Source organism: Palaemon carinicauda, chromosome 21 (assembly GCF_036898095.1).
Source record: "Palaemon carinicauda isolate YSFRI2023 chromosome 21, ASM3689809v2, whole genome shotgun sequence".
NCBI classification, from domain to species: domain Eukaryota; kingdom Metazoa; phylum Arthropoda; class Malacostraca; order Decapoda; family Palaemonidae; genus Palaemon; species Palaemon carinicauda.
Window position 1 is genome coordinate 107,954,908 of NC_090745.1, and position 22,926 is coordinate 107,977,833.

The window sequence follows — 22,926 nt, forward strand, 5'->3', positions numbered from 1 at the left end:
ATTATTTCGCTTTTTAATTAATTATTAATTAGTTGAACATGACACCAAATTCTGCCAAATAGTTTCATTTTGAGTAAATCAAGGCAAATGAGTTTGATACTAAGTTAAAACTCTGTTTGAAATAGACAGCAGTCATCTAAGTAAACAGTATTAACCACGTAAGCCATATTGTCATGGTAACTTGTTACGTGTAATAATTCACTTGCTAAGAATAGCACAGTCCGTGTCTGTGGCTTCAGTGGTCTGTATTCTTTTGTATTCTGAAAGGGAATTATTATTATTATTATTATTATTATTATTATTATTATTATTATTATTATTATTTGCTGAGCTACAACCCTTGTTGGTAAAGCCAGATGCTATAAGCCCAGGGGCTCCAACAGGGAATATAGCCCAGTGAAAGGAAACTGGGAAAAATAAAATATTTCAAGATCAGCAACAAGATTAAAATAAATATTTCCTATATAAACTATAAAAACAACTTTAACAAAACAAGAGGAAGAGAAATAAGATAAATTAGTTTGCCCGAGTATACCCTTTATGTATAATTGGTTTTTACTTTTCCTCGGAAATGTTATAAAGAATTGATAAATTGTTGAATTCGATGTGAGAGACTTTAACTGAAAGCTCCTTTCATACGATGAATTTAGTTTCTGAGGATTCAGATTGCGTTTGCCACTAGATAGGTTTACGACTATACAAATATTGGTCGCTGTTTTGATGTTTATGTTTTCTAACGGGAAATTGAGTCATTTTTATTGCGACTACTTTCCTATAAAGAGTTATGATTGTTATACATTTTTTTAAATACACAATACATCAACTATTAGTGAATATTCATTAATTTTTTAAGACTATAGCCATCATCCCCCCTAAGAAAGACATAGATACTCGCGGGTCAGAGCAAACCCATCCTTATGCAATGTGCGATATCCGGCGGATCTAAGTTGAAGAAGCTGACGCCCTTGGTGGTGAAGGGCCCCGTGCCCGCTGCCAAGCTTATGTCTGGTGTCATGAAAATGAAGGACCTAGCGACAAAGAAACGCCCCGGAAAAGGCTACAACCCTTTCGACGACGACCACAAGAAGAAGAAGAAGAAAAGGGGAGGGCAGGCAGACTACGGCTCCTCCTCCTCCTCCTCTTCAGGATCCGGCAGGGGAAAGAGGGGCGCCGTCATGAGGTTCCTTCGTCGGTTCTGTGGATGTCTGTGTCCTCAGCCGAAGCATCCCAATCTCACTAACCCTGTCGTCACGCACAGGAAGATATCGCGGTGAGTCACTCTCGGCATGTAGCAGTGGGTCACATTGAGACCTGAGAACCAAGACCGTTGGGGGATTGAGTGAAAGGCAATTGTTAGACTGTAGGACAGGAAAAAACTTCTGAAGAAAGTATCATGGGATTAGTGATGTCTCTTTTAAGTCATGTAAGGTGATTTTCATCTGCTTGGGTGCTGCAACACTCAAATGTAACGTTAAATGCTGCGAAAATCTGACAGGAAAAGAAATAAAAAAGCAAAGACAAAAGGGTTTCTGAGTCAATAAAATGAGAATTTATTAAGTATATATGAAAGCACTTGGTATCTTTGTCTTCATATTTCATTTCTAATGGCTTGTGAATAAAGGTATATTTACATAGATTACCTTGTACCGAAGCGTTCGGATCTCCATTATGAAAATATGCTAATTAATAATGATAATAATAATAAAAACAATGATGTCAATGTTTTTCTACCCCAAAAAATATTCTAGAGAAATTAATCATTTAATAGTCAAATTCACCGTCATTTAACAAGCTGCTGAAATTTTTCTTTCCGGTGATACAAAATTGGATCCCAATCGTGACAGTTATTATTCATTCGGAACTGATAATTTTCTCTTATCTTTTCGTCTTTACGTTGTGCTTGGTCCGTGGCTAAAACACGTGGCTTTTTCTGACTTTCATTTATACCTTCAGAAATATTATAAGTAATTCTGCAAACGTTTTTCGGACACTTTTTATCAGAATATATGATCTGCATTCGCTAATATTAATTTGTATGCTGAGGGCCTATTTTAAAAAGAAGTGAATCACTGTATCACTTTGATATGTGCAAGTTTCGCAAGAGCTCAGAATGTAGAAGGGCAGAAGGTTAACGAATTGTGTCAATTGCTTTGCCCTGGTTTTTTTTCAAGGGCAGAAGGTTAACGAATTGTGTCAACTATGGCTCTTTGGTGAAAGACAAAGCAATGAGAGACGAAGCAATCGCTGAATCCGAATCAAATAGCCCATAGATTACTAGCGATCCACCTCCTAGCGGTACCTGCCGGGTAAACCCATCCAGGGTCCAACGGATCGCATGGAGGACTCAACCCGCCCAGCTTCTCCCTCGGGAGGAGCTGTGGGTCGCTCCAACCCCTGCTTTGCCCTGGTTTTTTTTTTTTTTTTTTTTTTTTTTTTTTTTTTTTTTTTTTTTTTTTTTTTTAAGGGCAGAAGGTTAACGAATTGTGTCAATTGCTTTGCCCTGTTTTTTTTTTTTTCTTGTAATTATCAGTAGTTTTGTTGTTTTTTATTGCAAGTATGTTCGTGCCATTGCTATTTTTGAATCTATCGTTTGTATTTCTTTCGTTGCTATCAATATAGTTATTTGTATTATCGTTCTCATTCTTAAAAAGAGAAAACAGTGTGTTTTAATATCAAGACTTTTGTAACATATGTTCTATTTGATATATTGATTTTTTCATTTAGACACATTTTAAATATTTTGCAGGAAAATTTATCTTTAATATGTTATGATTTTCAATATGCTTCTTAATGGAATTCCAAAGAAAAAAAAAAACTGAATAGAGGAACGATAACCTCTTATACTTGTTACGTTAACCCAATTTTTCAATTTACTTGTTTTTTTTTTGTTTGTTTGTTTTTTTTTTTTTGGGGGGGGGGTTGTGGTGGCTGTTTAGTCTTTGTGCGATTTTTTCGCAGCATTACAAAAAAAAAAAAAATCTAAAAGATTTTGACAGGAGCCCACACACGTATAAAAAATTTGACGACTCGTCAAAAAATATCAAACGGATTTGATCAATCAAAATTTTGCTTCAAATCTTTTTTTGACATCAAAACGTCCTACACACTCAAATTTTGCATCAAAATTTTGATATAAAAGTTTTGATGCAAAATTTTGACGCTTTTTTTTGAACGTGTATGGGCCCCTTAACTTTCGAATTTAAAGAATGTTTTGCCTAAGGTGACAAAACTTTGGACGAGATAGGAATGTAACTTTTGTGGATAAGTACCCTCTGACTTAGTGGATTATCCAACCTTGCCTTGGTTTACGATTACCTAACGTATCGTAGTTATTGCACTTGTTATTATCAGCTGTACTTCATAAGTTGGAACAATAATTCTCGGTAGTAATCTAACCTCTAGTGACCTCTTGTCGGAATATTCACCACATTTATTTTATTTACTCACGTACAAGTGTTTCAGATATAATTGCGCGCGCACACTCAGCATCATCTATGGCCCCAATAATACACTTAAACAATGCAGACATAGTCAGCTATTCTATAGACCTTGGTCAGAGCCATTGTCCTCATTCACCCTCATTAAACTCATTCGTAATATAAAACTAGATTCTTCTTATTCCTACCATTTATTACTTTCGTAATTTGGAACTTTACTCAATTTCAGTATTTACATATCATATTTATTCATGTATTTTAGTTCCCAGGTAATCTTCTGGGAACCTTCTCCATCCCCGGTAACCACTTACCACAGTTTATTGACTCCAGGAACATAATTCACTGTTCAGGTTAACTGAGACTTCCATGATTTGATAGATCGTACATACGCGCTCCTCCTCATCTGGAAATTTAAATGTGGCTCTTTTGTTATTATTATTACATATATATATATATATATATATATATATATATATATATATATATATATATATATATATATATGTATATATATATATATATATAATATATATATATATATATATATATGTATGTATGTATGTATGTATGTATGTATGTATGTTTGGATAGTACTCTTACACAAATATATATAATAATAATGATAATGAGAATAGATATATTATCTGATGACATATAATTCAAATGAAATATCCTTCACATACGATAAATCACCCAAATTCCTTTACGAATATGACTTGTCAGATTTCTCTGCAGTCTTAATTAGTCCCTCTTTAAATAAAAAGACAATTTACTGCTGGAATTACCTAACCGGCTTTTGTTTAAATACCCAAGACGGGAAAATAAAGCTAGACGAATGAGTATGTGGAACAGCACTGGTCATAAATATCAATAGGACAGTTTAATTGCTTGTGTTGTGCTCTTTTTATTTACAATAATTGATAATTGTAATAAACATGATGATGTTTGTCATAAGTTTTATAACTGCTTTAATATGATACAAAAATTTGAAAATTTTGAGGTAAATTTAGATGCAATTGAACTTTACATAACAGGCTCGTTACGGCGATGGTACTCCGATTATTTTTTTTTTCTTTTATTGTGAAATACAAATTTCATCATCACCACCTCCTACGCCTATTGGCGCAAAGGTCCTCGGTTAGATTTCGTCATTCGTCTCTATCTTGAGCTTTTATTTCAATTCTTTTCCATTCATCATCATCTACTTCGCGCTTCATAGTCCTTAGCCATGTAGGCCTGGGTCTTCCCACTCTTCTAGTGCCTTGTGGAGTCCAGCTGAAAGTTTGGTGAACTAATCTCTCTTGCGGAGTGCGAAGAGCATGCCCAAACCATCTCCATCTACCCTTCAATGAATCATGATGGCAGGATTAGAAATGAAACTATAAGAGAGATTACTCGAGTGACATATGTGGATGAAATACACATTTACAATCTTACAATTTATAAAAAAAAAATTTTATTTTACATATACTGTATTTACAATTGCAATTTTTACTATTAATCTAAATACGTTGAAATGGAATACTGATTTTAAATTTAGTTTTTAGGAGATGGATTGATTGATGCAATAGGTAGGAATTACTTTTGAATTATTTAACGTTACAGGCTGAAGGGAAGAGACTCGAAAATCACTGTACAGTTCCTTGTTGGTTATTTCAGTCTGTTCTTGATGGAAAGCAAGAAAAAGAAAACTTGAATTAAAGAAAATTATCCCTTTTAGTTGTACTATTGAAAGTTGAAAAATCAAACACACACACACACACATATATATATATATATATATATGTATATATATATATATATATATATATATGTATGTGTGTGTGTGTGTGTGCATATTCGTTGAAGGCGATTATCTTAGTGGCGTCAATGTGCTTCCTACGGGAATCCTCGTATTTCCTCATTTTCTTTCGATTCTCAGGTGTAAGCCTTTGATTAAAGAGTCTATGACTGTTCATTTTATTTTTCATTTATTCTGTTTACTAAAGCACTGTTTTGACAAAAATATGTATTAAGTAATTACTGAGGAATATAAGCTTACAATTCCTTTTGTATATGAGGTTCTATAAAATTATGATTGATTATTTTGAAAGTACAGTATATTCTATAGAACTTTTAAAAGTTTAGATTGTATTTAGGTTGTAGGTTGGCTAAGGCACCAGCCACCCGTTAAGATATTATCGGGCCTACGATTATAATGTTTATTCAAATCCATATAATTTCAAATATTCACATAACTCAATGCCACGAGAAGTGTTCACCATACATGTTTTCCTTTCAGCGTGGCTTCAACTGAATCGCTGGCAAAGGAACCGTCAGGAGTGCTTGAGAAGCCCTTTTACAAGGTCCAACACCAGCCACGCCCTCGCCGCTCTTCTCCCAAGCGCTGCCAAGTGCCACAGGCCAATGTAGGCAATCGTTTCAGTTCATCCTTCGATAACAAAAATCCTTTCGAGAACTGCGAATCTGACGCTTCTAACGAGATGGGTAAGCCATTGATAGCTGTGTAGCCTGTGTCCCATTTCCTGACGTTTTAACTTGGCTACTGTGTCTTATTTCCAGACCTTTTAATGATAGTGTAAGCTATGTCTCATTTCCTGACAAGTTGTAGCTACCGGTCTGTCCCATTATCAGATACTTCAACTTTACATTGCAACGAGATCACATTATTCCGTTTTCAGAAATTTTCGTGAGACCACTGTGTGAAATTTTCAGACATTTTCTTCAGACGACTGTATCCAATTTTCAGACCTCTCTCTCTCTCTCTCTCTCTCTCTCTCTCTCTCTCTCTCACACAAGTAAAATTAACCTTAGAGAAAAAAGACCGAGATATAACCAGTCTTTACTGGCAAAGACTTTATGCTTTCTGATTATCTGTCAAAGAACTTAATCTCTTCGCACCTGCGAGTCTCAAATCATTAAATGCCTATAGTGAGGGGCTAAGGGTTGAACTACGGTATAATCTGTTTCTACTGTTAATGAATTTAAGATTTTCTGATTATTTTGTCAAAGAATTATAGAATTTCATAGGATCTTTAGATGACCGCTCCCTCTTTTAGAAACATGCTAATCCCTTCATTATTAAAGGTAAAAGAATCACCAGCTATGAAGGCCAAGAAAGCCAATCTGTACGAGATAATACCATTTAGTTACATAGTAGATGGCGACTCTTGACCAAAGGCCAGTGTTTGACCCAACCTTGGTTTTAATTTGTACGAACTCCTGTGTATTGACTATTTCCGGAAATATACTTGAGATATTTATTTCATAAGTTTTTATTATTGCTTACATTATGTATTTACTTCTTTTACTTATATGTATGTTATTTTATTCTGGCATTTCAAGTCTCATTACCTCATATGATATTGACTAGTTTTTTGTAATATATTTGAAATGTTTAATTTGGTGTGGTGTTATTACTTTCATTGTGTATTTACTTCAACTCATTAGTATAATAATACATACAGCAGCACATACAACAGACAGAGAAACCAAGTCGTTATGAGAAAATACGCGATATTGTGACAAAAGTATAGGCCTACAACATACAAAAATAGATGCTTGGTCACTAAAATAGTTAACTGAATTATCTTGCGGTCCTTTAAATGCCACCTGGTCCGAAGTTTTCTATATTTTCCTGTAGGATTTCGATCAGAAATGTTGCCATATGTACCCCGTCGAACTTACCAATTAAAGATTTAGTCCCCATAAACGTACCATGTTTATGTCTGACCTACGTGCTACCGTCAGCAGGCCGTCAAACCCACTAAATCTGTACTCTCTCTCTCTCTCTCTCTCTCTCTCTCTCTCGCTCGCTCTCTCTCTCTCTCTCTCTCTCTCTCTCTCTCTCTCTCAGATAGCAGGTACTTTCTTAACCCCAAAATAATTGTGACGATAACCTCTCTCTCTCTCTCTCTCTCTCTCTCTCTCTCTGTCTCTCTCTCCTCTCTCTCTCTCTCTCTCTCTCTCAGATAGCAGGTACTTTCTTAACCCCAAAATAATTGTGACGATAACCTCTCTCTCTCTCTCTCTCTCTCTCTCTCTCTCTCTCAGATAGCAGGTACTTTCTTAACCCCAAAATAATGGAGACGACAACTCTCTCTCTCTCTCTCTCTCTCTCTCTCTCTCAGATAGCAGGTACTTTCTTAACCCCAAAATAATAGGGATGATAAACCCCCCCCCCCCCTCTCTCTCTCTCTCTCTCTCTCTCTCTCTCTCTCTCTCTCTCTCTCTCTATCAATAACGAGAGACCCAGAATCGAAAGTTACTCCGATCAATAAATCGATGCCTGTATCTTGCTTCTTGCGCTAAGTAGGTTGACCCCCATGCAAAATAATTAGGCCATTATTAGCATCATCGTCTTCATCATCATAATCATCATCACCTGAATTTTTATAACCTCAATTGGAAGGTTCGTCTCCTTTCATCTAGTTTCACTCTTTCTTTTAATTTGTCGTTTTTCCTTTTCATTGTGCTTTTATCAATCTTCTTTTTTTATTTATACCTCCCCCAACGAAGTTAGGAGGTTATGTTTGTACCCCCTGTTTGTGTGGTTGTTTGTGTGTGTGTATATATTTGTGAACAGCTTCTTGACCACAATTTTAATCGCAGAGTAATGAAACTTGCAGGGATTAACTGATGTAAAAAGCAAGAAACTATTAAATTTTGGAAGGTCAAGGTCTAAGGTTAAGGTCATGGTTAAGCAAAATGTCCAATTCACGTAATCAGCCATAAGTTTGGACATCGTTGTCACAGAGACTTCAAACTTAGTTCATGTTTGAGTGTATGAAAATCCACGCCAATTAGTACATGGTTGGGTAAAAGGTCAAGGTCAGAGTCGGGCAAAAGGTTGAGAAATAAGCTGCCGCGGCGGAGGTTTGCGTTCTTCTTAGGTCCCTCTAGTATATTATTGTGTTATCCTTCTATTTTATCTTCCATACCATATTAATTGAAAAATTCGCATCTTTTCATTTTATTGTTTCTCTTCCCGTTTATTCCTATATCGTTGCAATCCTGTTCGCCTCTTCTCTTTTATTCTTTGCCGATTTGCCGCCCCCCCCCCCCCTCTCTCTCTCTCTCTCTCTCTCTCTCTCTCTCTCTCTCTCTCTACATCCATCCTACCCTCATTCCCTTACGCATCTCATTCCAGAAACCCCTTCTCCCCCTTGTTCTCCCCTCTCCCTCTCCCCTTCCTCCATCTCTGCTTTCTCTCCCCCCCCCCTTATTTGATTCCCCTTCGACAGTGGCTGACTTTTATTGGGGTTAATAGGTCGTTTTAACACAAGAAGTTTTTTCATTCTCTCTCTCTCTCTCTCTCTCTCTCTCTCTCTCTCTCTCTCTCTCCGAGTCATATATATCTTATTAGCAACGGCAAACTGTCTATTTAGTTTTATTATTATTATTATTATTATTATTATTATTATTATTATTATTCTCTGTACTTTGACTTCGACCAACTTCTGTAAACTCAAAACTAGTACATCAAGATTAATCCTCCAATCGGCTTATGACACAGTAACGAAAGTTCCCAAAATACCCTCTTGTCACTGCAGCAACTCTCCCCCTCTTTGGTGGCCGATGTGGTAACGGCCCTGACTGGTGAACGCCAGACTGGGGTTCGAGTCTCGCTCAAACTCGTTAGTGTTTTTGGTCCCTGAAACCTCACCATCTTTGTGAGCTAAGGATGGGGAGTTTGGGGGAGCCTATAGGTCTGTCTGCTGAATCATCATCAGCCATTGCCTGGCCCTCTTTGGTTCTAGCTTGGGTGGAGAGGGGGCGTGGGCGCTGATCATATGTGTATAAGGTCAGTCTCTAGGGCATTGTCCTGCTTGATAGGGCAGCCTTTAAACCTTTAAACACCCACCCCCAAAACACTCGCATAAATTATCATTTTATGGATTACCTTGAGCTAAGTTCTTGTTTCCATAATCTATTAGTAAATGGTTTTTGTCCATGTTTTACTCGGTTGGGTTAGAAAATTCCTGATTGGAGATAATGGTTCAGTTTCCGTCCTCTTGACTTTTTCAGACTTCCTCTGTATCTCATTATGTTAATTACTTTCATTTTCATCGCATGAATGATGAGGATGTGATTAATTCACCTAATTCCTCTGGGATTTTTAACCATAGCTTTTCTCATGAGAGAGAGAGAGAGAGAGAGAGAGAGAGAGAGAGAGAGAGAGAGCTTGTGTTCAGTTTCCTTGGTGTTCTGTAATCTTTGGTATTTTTTTGTGCTGGCGTAGATGTGTTCCATAAATCTTTCGAGTATTTTGTTCAGTCTCCTTGTTAATTATGATAATTTATTGATGAGATTATGACCTTTCTTACCTGTTGCTCTTCAGATTTATTGCCGTATTATGTTTTCCCATTCACAGATTTCTTCCCTTGATAAAAAAAAAAAAATTCCGTTTTATTCAGGTTAAATTTCTTTTTATTCTTCATATGCTTTTCATTGTTTTCAAATGTTTGTGCGTTCTTGACATGCAGATGTAGCCTGTCATGGTTAACAGTACGAATATAAAGCATATATCTAATAGAATAGAAGCGATTTCAATTTTGAAAAGATGAACGATTTCTCTTTTTATTTTTTATTTATTTATTTATTTTTTATTTTTTTATTTTTTTTTTTTTTTTGCATTTTGTATTCAAATATGTAAGAGTTCACCAATTATTCAGTTCTCATTCATTCCTTTGACGCAATGCCACTTGCACAAAATCGCTCTATACTTCATTGAAGAATTGTGAAAGTGTTTGTTTGTGTGTGTGTGTGTGTGTGTGTTTACTCTAAAGGATGAAGATAGAAATATCAACAAAAGAGATGGAGTGATATAAATTGCAGAGGATTTCTATACAAGGCTTTACAATAGGAATATAAGAAATAACTGCCCATATAAACAATAAAACAGCTGAGTCAGTAGAAGTAAAGAAAACATTAAAAGGCTTGAAAAGAGGCAAAGCAGCAGTAGAAGATGGCCCAACAATTGATTTAACTATAGATGGAGGGGATTTCATAGCATTAATACTCGCTGAATTTTACACAATATGTCTTCAAGAATGCTCTTTACTCACAGATTGGAAAATCTTTATCATTAGACTAATTCACAAAAAAAGGATATAAAAACACCCGAAAAATTTTTCCATAATAAGTTTACTCTTGGTAATATATAAGATATTTACAAAGCTCATATTTAGCCAAATAGAAAGACAGTTAGACTTTAATTAACCAAGAGAGCAGGCAGAATTTAGAAACGGTTATTAAACCACTGACCATATCCATGTCATTTATCAGCTAATGAAAAAATCAAGAGACTGGGACAAACCACCATTTATGGCATTTATATACTATAGAAAGCTTTTGATTCTGTCAAAACTTTAGCAGTAATGAAAGCCCTTTAAAAACAAGGAATAGTGTAATCTTATGATAGAACATAGTAAAGATATCTATCTGGAAGTACAGCAATCCTATAACTATATAAAAGATAGTGAGAAACCCTGATTGAGAAAGAAGTTAGACAGGGAAATCCCATATCTGTTAAATTATTCACAGCATACTTAGAAGAAGCTTTTAAAAACTTGGATTAAGAAAATTTGGGAATTTTTAATAATGGGGGAATACCTTGACAACTTAAAATTTGCAGTTGACATAGATGTGTTAGTGAATCATGGGAGGAATTGCAAAAGATGCTAGATTTAAGTAGAGAAAGCAGAAATGCAGGTCTGAAAATGAATATGAGTAAAACTAAGAATATGTACAATGAAAAGGCAGAGAGATAGCAAATAAGGGTTATGGACGAACTTCTAGAGATTATTAATGAATATAAATACTTGGGACAGGCAGAAAGTTTTCCCAAGGACATGAGACCGAAATTAAAAGAAAGATAAGAATGGAATGAAGAGGTTTTCTTAAACAAAATGAGATTATGAAAAGTAAAAGGTCATTTTCTCTAAAAAGAATAGTATTTAATCATATGGTTCCACCAGTATTAGCTTATGCATTGGAAACTTGGAACCTTGCTAAAACCTTGAATACAAGCTAGGTACAACGCAAAGCACTATGGAAAGAATAATGGTGGGAATAATACTAAGATACAAAAAAAGAGCCACACGGACACGATAGCAAACTAAAGTAGAGGAAATTCCAATAACATGTAAAAAAAAGGAGTGGACTTGGGCAGGACATTTGATAATAATGACAGATAATAAATGGACACGAAGAATAACAGAATGAGCCCCTAGAGATTGCAAAAGAAGCAGGAGAAGGATGAGAAAATGATGGACTGACGAACTAAGAGAGTTTGCAGTACAGACCGGCATAGAAAGACCATAAATAGACGGGAGTGGAAAAACATGGGTGAGGCCCTTGTCCTGCACTGTATAGTTTTGGTTGATGATATATATATATATATATATATATATATATAGATATATATATATATATATGTGTGTGTGTGTGTGTGTGTGTATGAAAGGCAGTCTAAAGCTCTGGCTTTGAATTGAAAATCAAAGAATTAAAATCTTCGTTCACAGTATTTGGTGTTCATAAAATATCTGTGCTAACGGGTACCTTCCAGAAACTTTTTTTTTCTTTTTTTTTTAGCACTTACTTTCACAACTTAACTCACCCCCAAACTTACCACAAGTAAACCTTTTCCCTCACTTGACTTTTTATAACAGGAACCTCCACCAAGCCGAGTTGGCCCGTCCTACCTCATGTCCCCACCCCACGAAGTCTCCCGTCCGTTCCTGCTAACAGTTCCCTGGAAACCCACTCTGCCTCCTCCAGCCCCATGATCACTCAGAGGTTCACCCACAACCTCTGCGAGAGCCCCAAGCTAGGTCGAACTACCAAGCGCCCTCGCCCGACCCATCTATCGCTGGTTGTACATCCCGCCCAACGGAGGCGTTCCTCAACCCCTACGCCCTCGGGAGATTCCCCTGCTAGCACGCCCTCAACCCCAAAGTTACACTCTGGGAGTTGGGCCCATATGAGAGCAAGTCTTACTAGCCTGATTAAAGTCGCTGCTCACTCTCCAAAGTCAAGTCGACCTCCTGCTTTTTATAGTCAAGGTAATTATTATGACTTCTTTAGGTAGTCTCTCTCTCTCTCTCTCTCTCTCTCTCTCTCTCTCTCTCTCTCTCTCTCCATAATGTTTAATTGCACTATGTTTAGATGCACAACGTATTATCGCACAGTAGTGTTAGTTCCAAGAATATTATTCACCATTTGTATTCACGTTGCACTGTATTTTTGTGTTGGTATAGTTAAATGATTTTGAAAATAACCTTTCACTGACCCATTTGTTACAGAATTTGCGCATCCTACCCAGGTTTGGACAATTTATATCAGAAATTGTTTTTTCCCATGTTTGCCCCTTGATTTTTTTTTTTTTCTATTTGGTAACCTACCACATCCTTTCCATGGATGATGACAGTTTTTTTAAGTAAGAAGTTCCTTCTGTTAATAAATAGGTAAGTAAGATACCTTAAAGTATTACGACATTATGCACTTTAGCTCTTAACTATTTTACAATCTTTATTATCCTTGTGAATTAAATTGTGACATGCAGATCAGGAACTTCCTGACGATTAAAAAAAAAGCATTTGCATATAATATTAGTCGTTACATAGATTTTCACATAAGTTCATAAGCAACACCTCGAACCCTGTAAACACACTACGGCACTTAAGTCTTATCATACAGGCTCTTTCTCTTCCTGTATACGATGTAACTACCGTTCCAGTACCTCTTCTTCGCCGTTTATTTAGCAACTGTAGGCCTTTTCTCCATCTATCCCCACTACATTCGAGTAATGTGTATATATATATATATATATATATGTATATATATATATATACACATATATATATGTATATATATACACATATATATATACATATATAAATTTATATTTATTTATATATATATATATATATATATATAGATATAATATATATATATATATATATATATATGTATATGTATATATATATGTACATGTATGTATATATATTGTATATATATGTATATATACATGTATATATGTGTATATGTATATATATGTACAGGTATATATATGTGTATATATATATTGTATATATATGTATATATTCATGTATATATGTGTATATGTATATATACATATATATATGTATATATATATATATATATATATATGGATGTATATATGTATATATATATGTATATATGTATATATATGTATATATGTATATATATATATATATATATATATGTTTATTTAATTATATATACAGTATATGTATGTATGTGAAAGAGAAAATTATTACATTTGACGCTAAAAGCATTTATATGCCGGGGAACTTTTGAAATTGGCTGATCATAATGTATGTATAAGTGTGTACCTGAGGCTGAAGGAACACCTATATACTGCTCTTACGTATCATTTACTATTACCCATCCATCCATATACCAAGGCACTTCCCCCAATTTTGGGGGGTAGCCGACATCAACAAGAAACAAAACAAAAAAGGGGACCTCTACTCTCTACGTTCCTCCAGCCTAACCAGGGACTCAGCCGAGTTCAGCTGGTACTGCTAGGGTGCCACAGCCCAACCTCCCACATTTTCCACCACAGATGAAGCTTCATACTGCTGAGTCCCCTACTGCTGCTACCTCCGCGGTCATCTAAGGCACCGGAGGAAGCAGCAGGGCCTACCGGAACTGCGTCACAATCGCTCGCCATTCATTCCTATTACAGGTACCAGCACGCTCTCTTGCCTCTCTCACATCTATCCTCCTATCACCCAGAGCTTTCTTCACACCATCCATCCACCCAAACCTTGGCCTTCCTCTTGTACTTCTCCCATCAACTCTTGCATTCATCACCTTCTATAGCAGACAGCCACTTTCCATTCTCTCAACATGGCCAAACCACCTCAACACATTCATATCCACTCTAGCCGCTAACTCATTTCTTACACCCGTTCTCACCCTCACCACTTCGTTCCTAACCCTATCTACTCGAGATACACCAGCCATACTCCTCAGACACTTCATCTCAAACACATTCAATTTCTGTCTCTCCATCACTTTCATTCCCCACAACTCCAATCCATACATCACAGTTGGTACAATCACTTTCTCATATAGAACTCTCTTTACATTCATGCCCAACCCTCTATTTTTTATTACTCCCTTAACTGCCCCCAACACTTTGCAACCTTCATTGACTCTCTGACGTACATCTGCTTCCACTCCACCATTTGCTGCAACAACAGACCCCAAGTACTTAAACTGATCCACCTCCTCAAGTAATTCTCCATTCAACATGACATTCAACCTTGCACCACCTTCCCTTCTCGTACATCTCATAACCTTACTCTTACCCACATTAACTCTCAACTTCCTTCTCTCACACACCCTTCCAAATTCTGTCACTAGTCGGTCAAGCTTCTCTTCTGTGTCTGCTACCAGTACAGTATCATCCGCAAACAACAACTGATTTACCTCCCATTCATGATCATTCTCGCCTACCAGTTTTAATCCTCGTCCAAGCACTCGAGCATTCACCTCTCTCACCACTCCATTAACATACAAGTTAAACAACCACGGCGACATCACACATCCCTGTCTCAGCTCCACTCTCACCGGAAACCAATCGCTCACTTCATTTCCTTTTCTAACACATGCTTTACTACCCTTGTAGAAACTTTTCACTGCTTGCAACAACCTTCTACCAACTCCATATAACCTCATCACATTCCACATTGCTTCCCTATCAACTCTATCATATGCTTTCTCCAGATCCATAAACGCAATATACACCTCCTTACCTTTTGCTAAATATTTCTCGCATATCTGCCTAACTGTAAAAATCTGATTCATACAACCCCTACCTCTTCTAAAACCACCCTGTACTTCCAAGATTGCATTCTCTGTTTTATCCTTAATCCTATTAATCAGTACTCTACCATACATTTTTCCAACTACACTCAACAAACTAATACCTCTTGAATTACAACACTCATGCACATCTCCCTTACCCTTATATAGTGGTACAATACATGCACAAACCCAATCTACTGGTACCATTGACAACACAAAACACATATTAAACAATCTCACCAACCATTCAAGTACAGTCACACCCCCTTCCTTCAACATCTCAGTTTTCACACCATCCATACCAGATGCTTTTCCTACTCTCGTTTCATCTAGTGCTCTCCTCACTTCCTCTATTGTAATCTCTCTCTCATTCTCATCTCCCATCACTGGCACCTCAACACGTGGAACAGCAATTATATCTGCCTCCCTATTATCCTCAACATTCAGCAAACTTTCAAAATATTCCGCCCACCTTTTCCTTGCCTCCTCTCCTTTTAACAACCTTCCATTTCCATCTTTCACTGTCTCTTCAATTCTTGCGCCGGCCTTCCTTACTCTCTTCACTTCTTTCCAAAACTTCTTCTTATTCTCTTCATATGACTGACCCAGTCCCTGACCCCACCTCAGGTCAGCTGCCCTCTTTGCCTCACGTACCTTGCGCTTTACTTCCACCTTTTCTCTCTATATTTTTCATACTTCTCTATACTATTATTCTGCAGCCATTCTTCAAAAGCCCTCTTTTTCTCTTCCACTTTTACCTTCACTCCTTCATTCCACCATTCACTGCCTTTCCTCATGCTGCCTCCAACCACCTTCTTGCCACATACATCACTTGCAATCCCAACAAAATTTTCTTTTGCTAACTTCCACTCCTCCTCTAAATTACCAGTTTCTCTTACTCTCACCTCGTCATATGCCATTTTCAACCTTTCCTGATATTTACTTTTTACCCCCGGTTTTATTAGCTCTTCAACCCTCACTAGCTCCCTTTTACATCCACCCACTCTATTCCCCCACTCTTTTGCTACAACTAATTTTCCTTCCACCAAAAAATTATCAGACATACCGTTAGCCATACCCCTAAACACGTGCACGTCTTTCAATCTTCCAAACATTCTTTTAGTTATCAACACATAATCCATTAATGCCCTTTCTACTACTCTTCCATTTGCCACTCTTACCCATGTATACTTATTTTTATCTTTCTTTTTAAAAAAGCTAGAACTAATTACCATCTCTTGTTCAACACACACATCTACCAGTCTCTCACCACTCTCATTTTCACCTGGTATGCCATACTTCCCAATGACACCTTCTACCTCTCCAGCACCCACTCTAGCATTCAAGTCACCCATGACAACTACATAATTCCTTCTACCCAGTCCTTCTACACACCTAGTTAGTTCATTCCAGAACTCATTCCGCTCTTCTTCACTTTTCTCACTACCTGGCCCATACGCACTGACAAACGCCCAACATTCCCTACCCAACCTAACCCTTACCCACATTAACCTAGATGATATCTCCTTCCATTCCACTACTTCACCTGTCATCCATTCACTCAGCAATAAAGCCACACCCTCTCTCGCTCTTCCCCTTTCAATCCCAGACACTCTACCAGACATTTCACCAAACATCACTTCACCCTTTCCTTTCATCTTTGTCTCACACAAGGCCAATACATCCATCCTTCTACTTCTAAACATACTTCCAATCTCACATCTTTTACTCTCTATCGTACTACATCCACATACATTCAAACACCCGGAAACTAGAGTGCGGGGAGCAGTCACTCTCCCCCCAGCTCCATCTTTTTGTTGCTGTCTCACAGGATATTACAATTATCCTTATTGGACATATAAGCGTATTTATTCCTAAATTTTCTTTTAATAACAAAATTATTTGATATGCAAGAGTTTGGGAAGATTTAAACCAAACTTAAACATATCAAGCAGTCTGGAGGATATTTCATTTCTGGTTATAAATACTATTCATCATGTAATTATAGAAAATGATATGTGACATAAATGGTTTTGTAAGGGTATTCTCTCTCTCTCTCTCTCTCTCTCTCTCTCTCTCTCTCTCTCTCTCTCTCTCCTTTTTTTTCTTTATTATTATTAAGTATAAACACCACATGAGAATGTGGAAGTTTCCGAAACAAGGACTCACCCTTGATTAAGCCGGTAAGGGATGAACCAGGCAGGGGAAGTTGCCTACTCTTTACAAATGGATTTATTCATTTATTTACAGATTTGTTCATACCTTTATCTTATTTATTCATTCCTGTGTATGTTTTCACGTCGGACCGACCACCTTCAAAAAGTATCGGTACTTATATGGCATTTACTTACGAATTATTTCATCATCATCATCATCATCATCAACATCATCATCATCATCATCATCATCATCATCATCATCTCCTCCCACGCCTATTGAAGCAAAGTGCTTCGATTAGAGTTCTCTTGTCGTCTCTATCCTGAGGTTTTAAATCAATACTTCTCCGTTCATCATCATCATCTTTATGCTTCCTAGTCCTCAGCCTTGTAGACCTGGCCCTTTCTACATAAATTTAAATTTATTTGTTTATTCATATATGTATATCTGCAGACGACGTCGAAAGCCTTAGCACGCAGCAGGAGGGGTCGAAGGACCAAGACGAGGAGGATGTTCCTGATGTCACCTGTCTCCGGCCGGCGAGTGGGGGCGTCAACGATCCCGCCCGTGAATGTTTCGGCTCATTAACGGTGCGAGTGCTGGCCAAGCAAGGAAGATGGTGAGACGGCAATTTTCTATTTTAGTGTGATGGATTTTAGTTCTATTACATTAAGTTTTTCCTTTGTTGTTAACTTCTCTTTATTGTAGGTCAATTAACCAGGTAAGGGCCGTGCAAAACAAGGTTGTTTATGATTCACACACACAGTATGTATATACATATAAATATATATATATATATATATATATATATATATCTTCTTCTTCTTCTTCCCAGCTTTATCCCTATTCGGGGTCGCCGTTTCTAATGAGTCTCTTCCATCTCCCTCTGTCCTGTGTCATTTCCTCCCATACTCCCTTCTCCCTCATATCATCTCTAATGCAATCTCTTCACCTGGTCTTAGGTCTTCCTCTCCTTCGTGTTCCATCCACCTCCACGTCCATCACTTCTCTTGCCATGTGTTGCCCTTCTCTTCTCATCAGGTGGCCATACCATCTTAACCTTGCCTCTTGCACTTTCTTTGATGCCTCAGTGACTTTTACTGTACCCCTAATATGTTCATTTCTAACCCTGTCCTTTTTGGTTACTCCACTCATCCACCTAAGCATCCTCATCTCGGTTACGTTCAACTTTCTACCCTCTGTTTTCTTTAGGGGTGCTGCTTCCAATCCATATGTCATTGCTGGTCTGACCACTGCCTTGTGCACTCTGCCCTTCAATCTTATAGGGACTTTCCTATCACATATGATACCAGACACCTTCCTCCAGTTGTTCCAACCACACTGAATCCGGTTGTTAATTTCCTCTTCCATGTTCCCCCCATTGTCGATCACTGAACCAAGGTACTTGAATTTATGAACCCTTTTGATGTTTCCTCCGCCTAATTTGATTGTTGTTTGCTGGTCGCCATCCATCTCGGTTGTCATATACTCTGTCTTCTTCCTGCTTATTCTTAAACCTCTACTCTCCAAGGCATATCTCCATCTTTCTAGTTTCCCCTCCAGTTCTTCCCTGTTCTCGGCTACCAAGACTATATCATCTGCATAGAGCAGACACCATGGTGGCTCCTCCCTGACATCCTCTGTTAACACATCCAAGACGATGTTAAACAGGAGTGGGCTTAGAGCAGATCCCTGATGTAGCCCGACTCCAACTTGGAAATTTTCTATTCTTCCAACTGTAGATCTGACGCTGGTCTTTACATTTCTATACATCTCCCTGATCATTCTGACATACTTCTCCATCACTCCTCTCTCCCTGAGACATCTCCATATTTCCTGTCGTGGTACTCTGTCATATGCCTTCTCTAGGTCTATAAAGGCCATATGCAAGACATTTTGCTTCTCTCTGTACTTTTCCATAATTTGTCTCAAAGCGAAAATACCATCCACAGTACATAGCCCCTTCATGAATCCTAGTTGCTGTCTACCGATGGAAACTTGCTGCCGTAATCTTTCATCCATAATTTTTTCAAATACCTAAAGTGTATGTGACATGAGTTTTATTCCTCGATAATTTTCACAACACTGTATGTCCCCTTTCTCTTTGAATATTGGGATTAATATACTTTCCCTCCATTTTTCGGGTATTGTCTCACTTATATATATATATATTTATATTTATATATATATTTATATATATATATATATATATATATATATTGTACATATATATATATATATATATATATAATATATATATATATATATATATATATATATATATATATATATATATATATATCTGTACCTATTTGTTTATCAGTCTATCTATATACTTCTAAATATCTACAGTCTAACTATCTACTTCCCTACGCATCAGTCTGCATATCTGCTCACTCACCAATCTATCCAGTCTACAAATCTAACTATAACCGCTATCACTGTGACTATTAACTTTTGTAACATTATATTATTATACATAATATTAAAACAGTTAAGTATTCACTTTTGCATTTTACATTCTAGGGTCAAAGTGGTCATTCTGGCACTGTCAGGCCTACCATGGGTGGGCGGTGGGGGCGGTCTGATGTTAGAGGTGGCCATAGAACCAGGGGGCCGCCCTAGATGGCTTGTTCTACCTCACGCCCATGGACCGAACATTAGTCTCACGGTAAGAAGATTCGATTACTTGATTTATAAAAAATTTCAAATAAGTATAATTGATATTTTTGTTTGTTTGTTTAAGGAATACTATTGGTACTACTGTCACAATAGTAGTAGTAGTAGTAGTAGTAGTAGTAGTAGTGAGAAGAATAACATTAATAGTAAATGCAATTAGGTGATCTCTAAGACTAACTGCTGTAATGGAAAGAAAAAACACTGGTAGTTATGATACAAATTATTATTATTATTATTATTATTATTATTATTATTATTACTTGCTTAACTACAACCCTAGTGGGAAAAGCAGGATGATATAAGCCCAGGGGCCCCAACAGGGAAAATAGCCCAGTGAGGAAAGGAAACAAGGAAAAATAAAATATTTTAAGAACAGTAACAACATTAAAATTAATATTTCCTATATAAATTATAAAAACATTAACAAAACAAGATTCGTTAGAGATTAGTTAGAAGAGTGTGCCCGAGTATACCCTAAAGCAAGAGAACTCTAACCCAAGACAATTGTCATAGAAGTAGTAGTTACTGATGTTGTAATTGAAAATTAGAAATGTCACTTATACTTATAATAAGGCAAATGGAGAGGATATTGAAAGTGTACATTAATACCATCTGGATGGACAGGATCTACATTTCTGAAATATCTTGTTAACCACGACCCATCATCATTGCAGTGTTCGAAAGTTCAATTTTTCTTGAGATGGAGATTCGTTTTGGGATTCATGTAAAATGACTTTTCTATTTCTGAAATTCAAAATGCTGAACAATGTGAAGATCCTTCTAGCATGAACTTACAACGTTCTATGAAAATCTTTTAAATAAACTCTGTTCTGACTCGAGCATGTTCAGAAATTCAGCGCTTCAGGTAGGTAGGAATCATAATTAAGATTCTGTTCAGATTTCATGGGCAAATAATAGGTCAAAATAAGCATTTTCTATTGATTTAGTGAATTTCATAAAGACAATTTGGATGTTTTCGGAATGTTTCCAAACTCGTCCATGTTTAGATGGTAGGGGAGGAAGGTATTTATTTATATGGCAAATGCAAGGGAGTATTTATATGACATAAGCAAGGGAGTATTTATATGACATATGCAATGGAGTATTTATATGGCATATGCAAGGAAGTATTTATATAGTGTATGCAAGGGAGTACTTATATGGCACATGCAATGGAGTATTTATATGGCATATGCAAAAGAATATTTGTATGGTATAGTATATGCAATGGAGTATTTATATGGTATATGCAAGGAAGTATTTATATAGTGTATGCAAGGGAGTACTTATATGGCATATGTAATGGAGTATTTATATGGTATATGCAAGGAAGTATTTATATAGTGTATGCAAGGGAGTACTTATATGGCACATGCAATGGAGTATTTATATGGCATATGCAAAAGAATATTTATATGGTATAGTATATGCAATGGAGTATTTATATGGTATATGCAAGGAAGTATTTATATAGTGTATGCAAGGGAGTACTTATATGGCATATGTAATGGAGTATTTATATGTCTAGTCAAGTGAAGAACAACAAGTGTAATTAGTTTGTTGATCTGAAATTATTATGCATTTATTCGGGAATTTCTATAATTCTTACAAACTAATTATTGCTGTAAAAGTGGAGGATCTGCAAAACCGGTTTTACTAAGTTGATTTATTTTATATTTATTTATTTAATGTAGAATAATTGTGTATAACTAACTGCAATATTTAGTAAAATCTGGATTTCTGAAAATACGTGTTTTTATTTGCTTATTTTCTATCTATTTTGTCATGATAACAAGTTAATTACCTCCGCCAACGAATTTGAAGGAGGTTTTATTTTCTCCCTTGTTTCTGTGTTTAGTTTGTGTGTATGCGTGTGTTTGTTTGTTTGGCCAAAATTTTAACCGTAGAGTAATGAAACTTGTAGGGATTAACTTTTACGTAAAAAAATTGGACATGATTAAATTTTGGAAGGTCAAGGTCACGGTCAATGTCGAACAAAAGGTCGAGAAATATGCTTCCGCGGCGGAGTTCTACGCTCTACTGAGTGCCCCTCTACTTTACATCTAAATTTATTTTCAAAGTAAAGAAATCTTTTGTGTTATTCAGTTCATTATCATCATCATTAAAAGTTTAGGCACCGCCGCTCTTTATCTGGCTTCGAAGCCCCTGAAGTTTTGGGAAATGATTGCTTAGCGTAATTAATTACATTATAAATTATTTAACTTTTAAGTTTATTGCTTTTCAGTTTATTCTTATGTCAATTTTTCTGATCATTGTTTGAATGGATAACCACCAGTTGATGTCGGATTTCGATGAAAAATTAACTTTCAAACATCAATGCTGAGAAACTTTTATGAAAATTTTTTAAGGTCTGATTTTAGTTGCAGTGGGCCATCATCATCATCATCTCCTCCTACGCCTATTGACGCAAAGGGCCTCAATTAGATTTCGCCAGTTGTCTCTATCTTGAGCTTTTAATTCAATACTTCTCCATTCATCATCTACTTCGTGCTTCATAGTCCTCAACCATGTAGGTCTGGGTCTTCCAACCCCTTTAGTGCCTTACGGTGGGTCACAGAAATTAGAAATACTGTAAATAGCCTACAGTATATCAACTGTGTATGGAACTCTTAGTCCTGCAATTTATTATACGTTGCTTACTTTAAGGACTGCTCTCCTGGTCTTATCACGTAGGGGAACCCTACTCACTACAGGACCTACAAAGTCAGTTTGTCGAATACATTCATAAGTATTATGTATATTACACTGCGTAATTGGTGTTTATTGTCAA

At 36.6% G+C, this 22,926-nt stretch overlaps 1 protein-coding gene across 10 annotated transcripts in view; it reads left to right on the top strand.

Annotated features, from left to right (window-relative positions):
* Window positions 1-22,926, top strand: part of LOC137615397 (uncharacterized) — a 72,702-nt gene that overhangs the window by 32,614 nt on the left and 17,162 nt on the right. For 6 of the 10 annotated variants that reach the window (XM_068345238.1, XM_068345239.1, XM_068345241.1 and 3 more), the window contains exons 4-6: window positions 12,110-12,502; window positions 17,910-18,075; window positions 19,983-20,127. In XM_068345238.1, the coding sequence (XP_068201339.1) occupies window positions 12,110-12,502; window positions 17,910-18,075; window positions 19,983-20,127 (704 nt within the window). Of the gene's footprint in view, window positions 1-853; window positions 1,271-5,718; window positions 5,925-12,109; window positions 12,503-17,909; window positions 18,076-19,982; window positions 20,128-22,926 lie in introns of all 10 variants that reach the window. The other 4 variants (XM_068345236.1, XM_068345237.1, XM_068345244.1 and 1 more) reach the window with 4 other exon arrangements.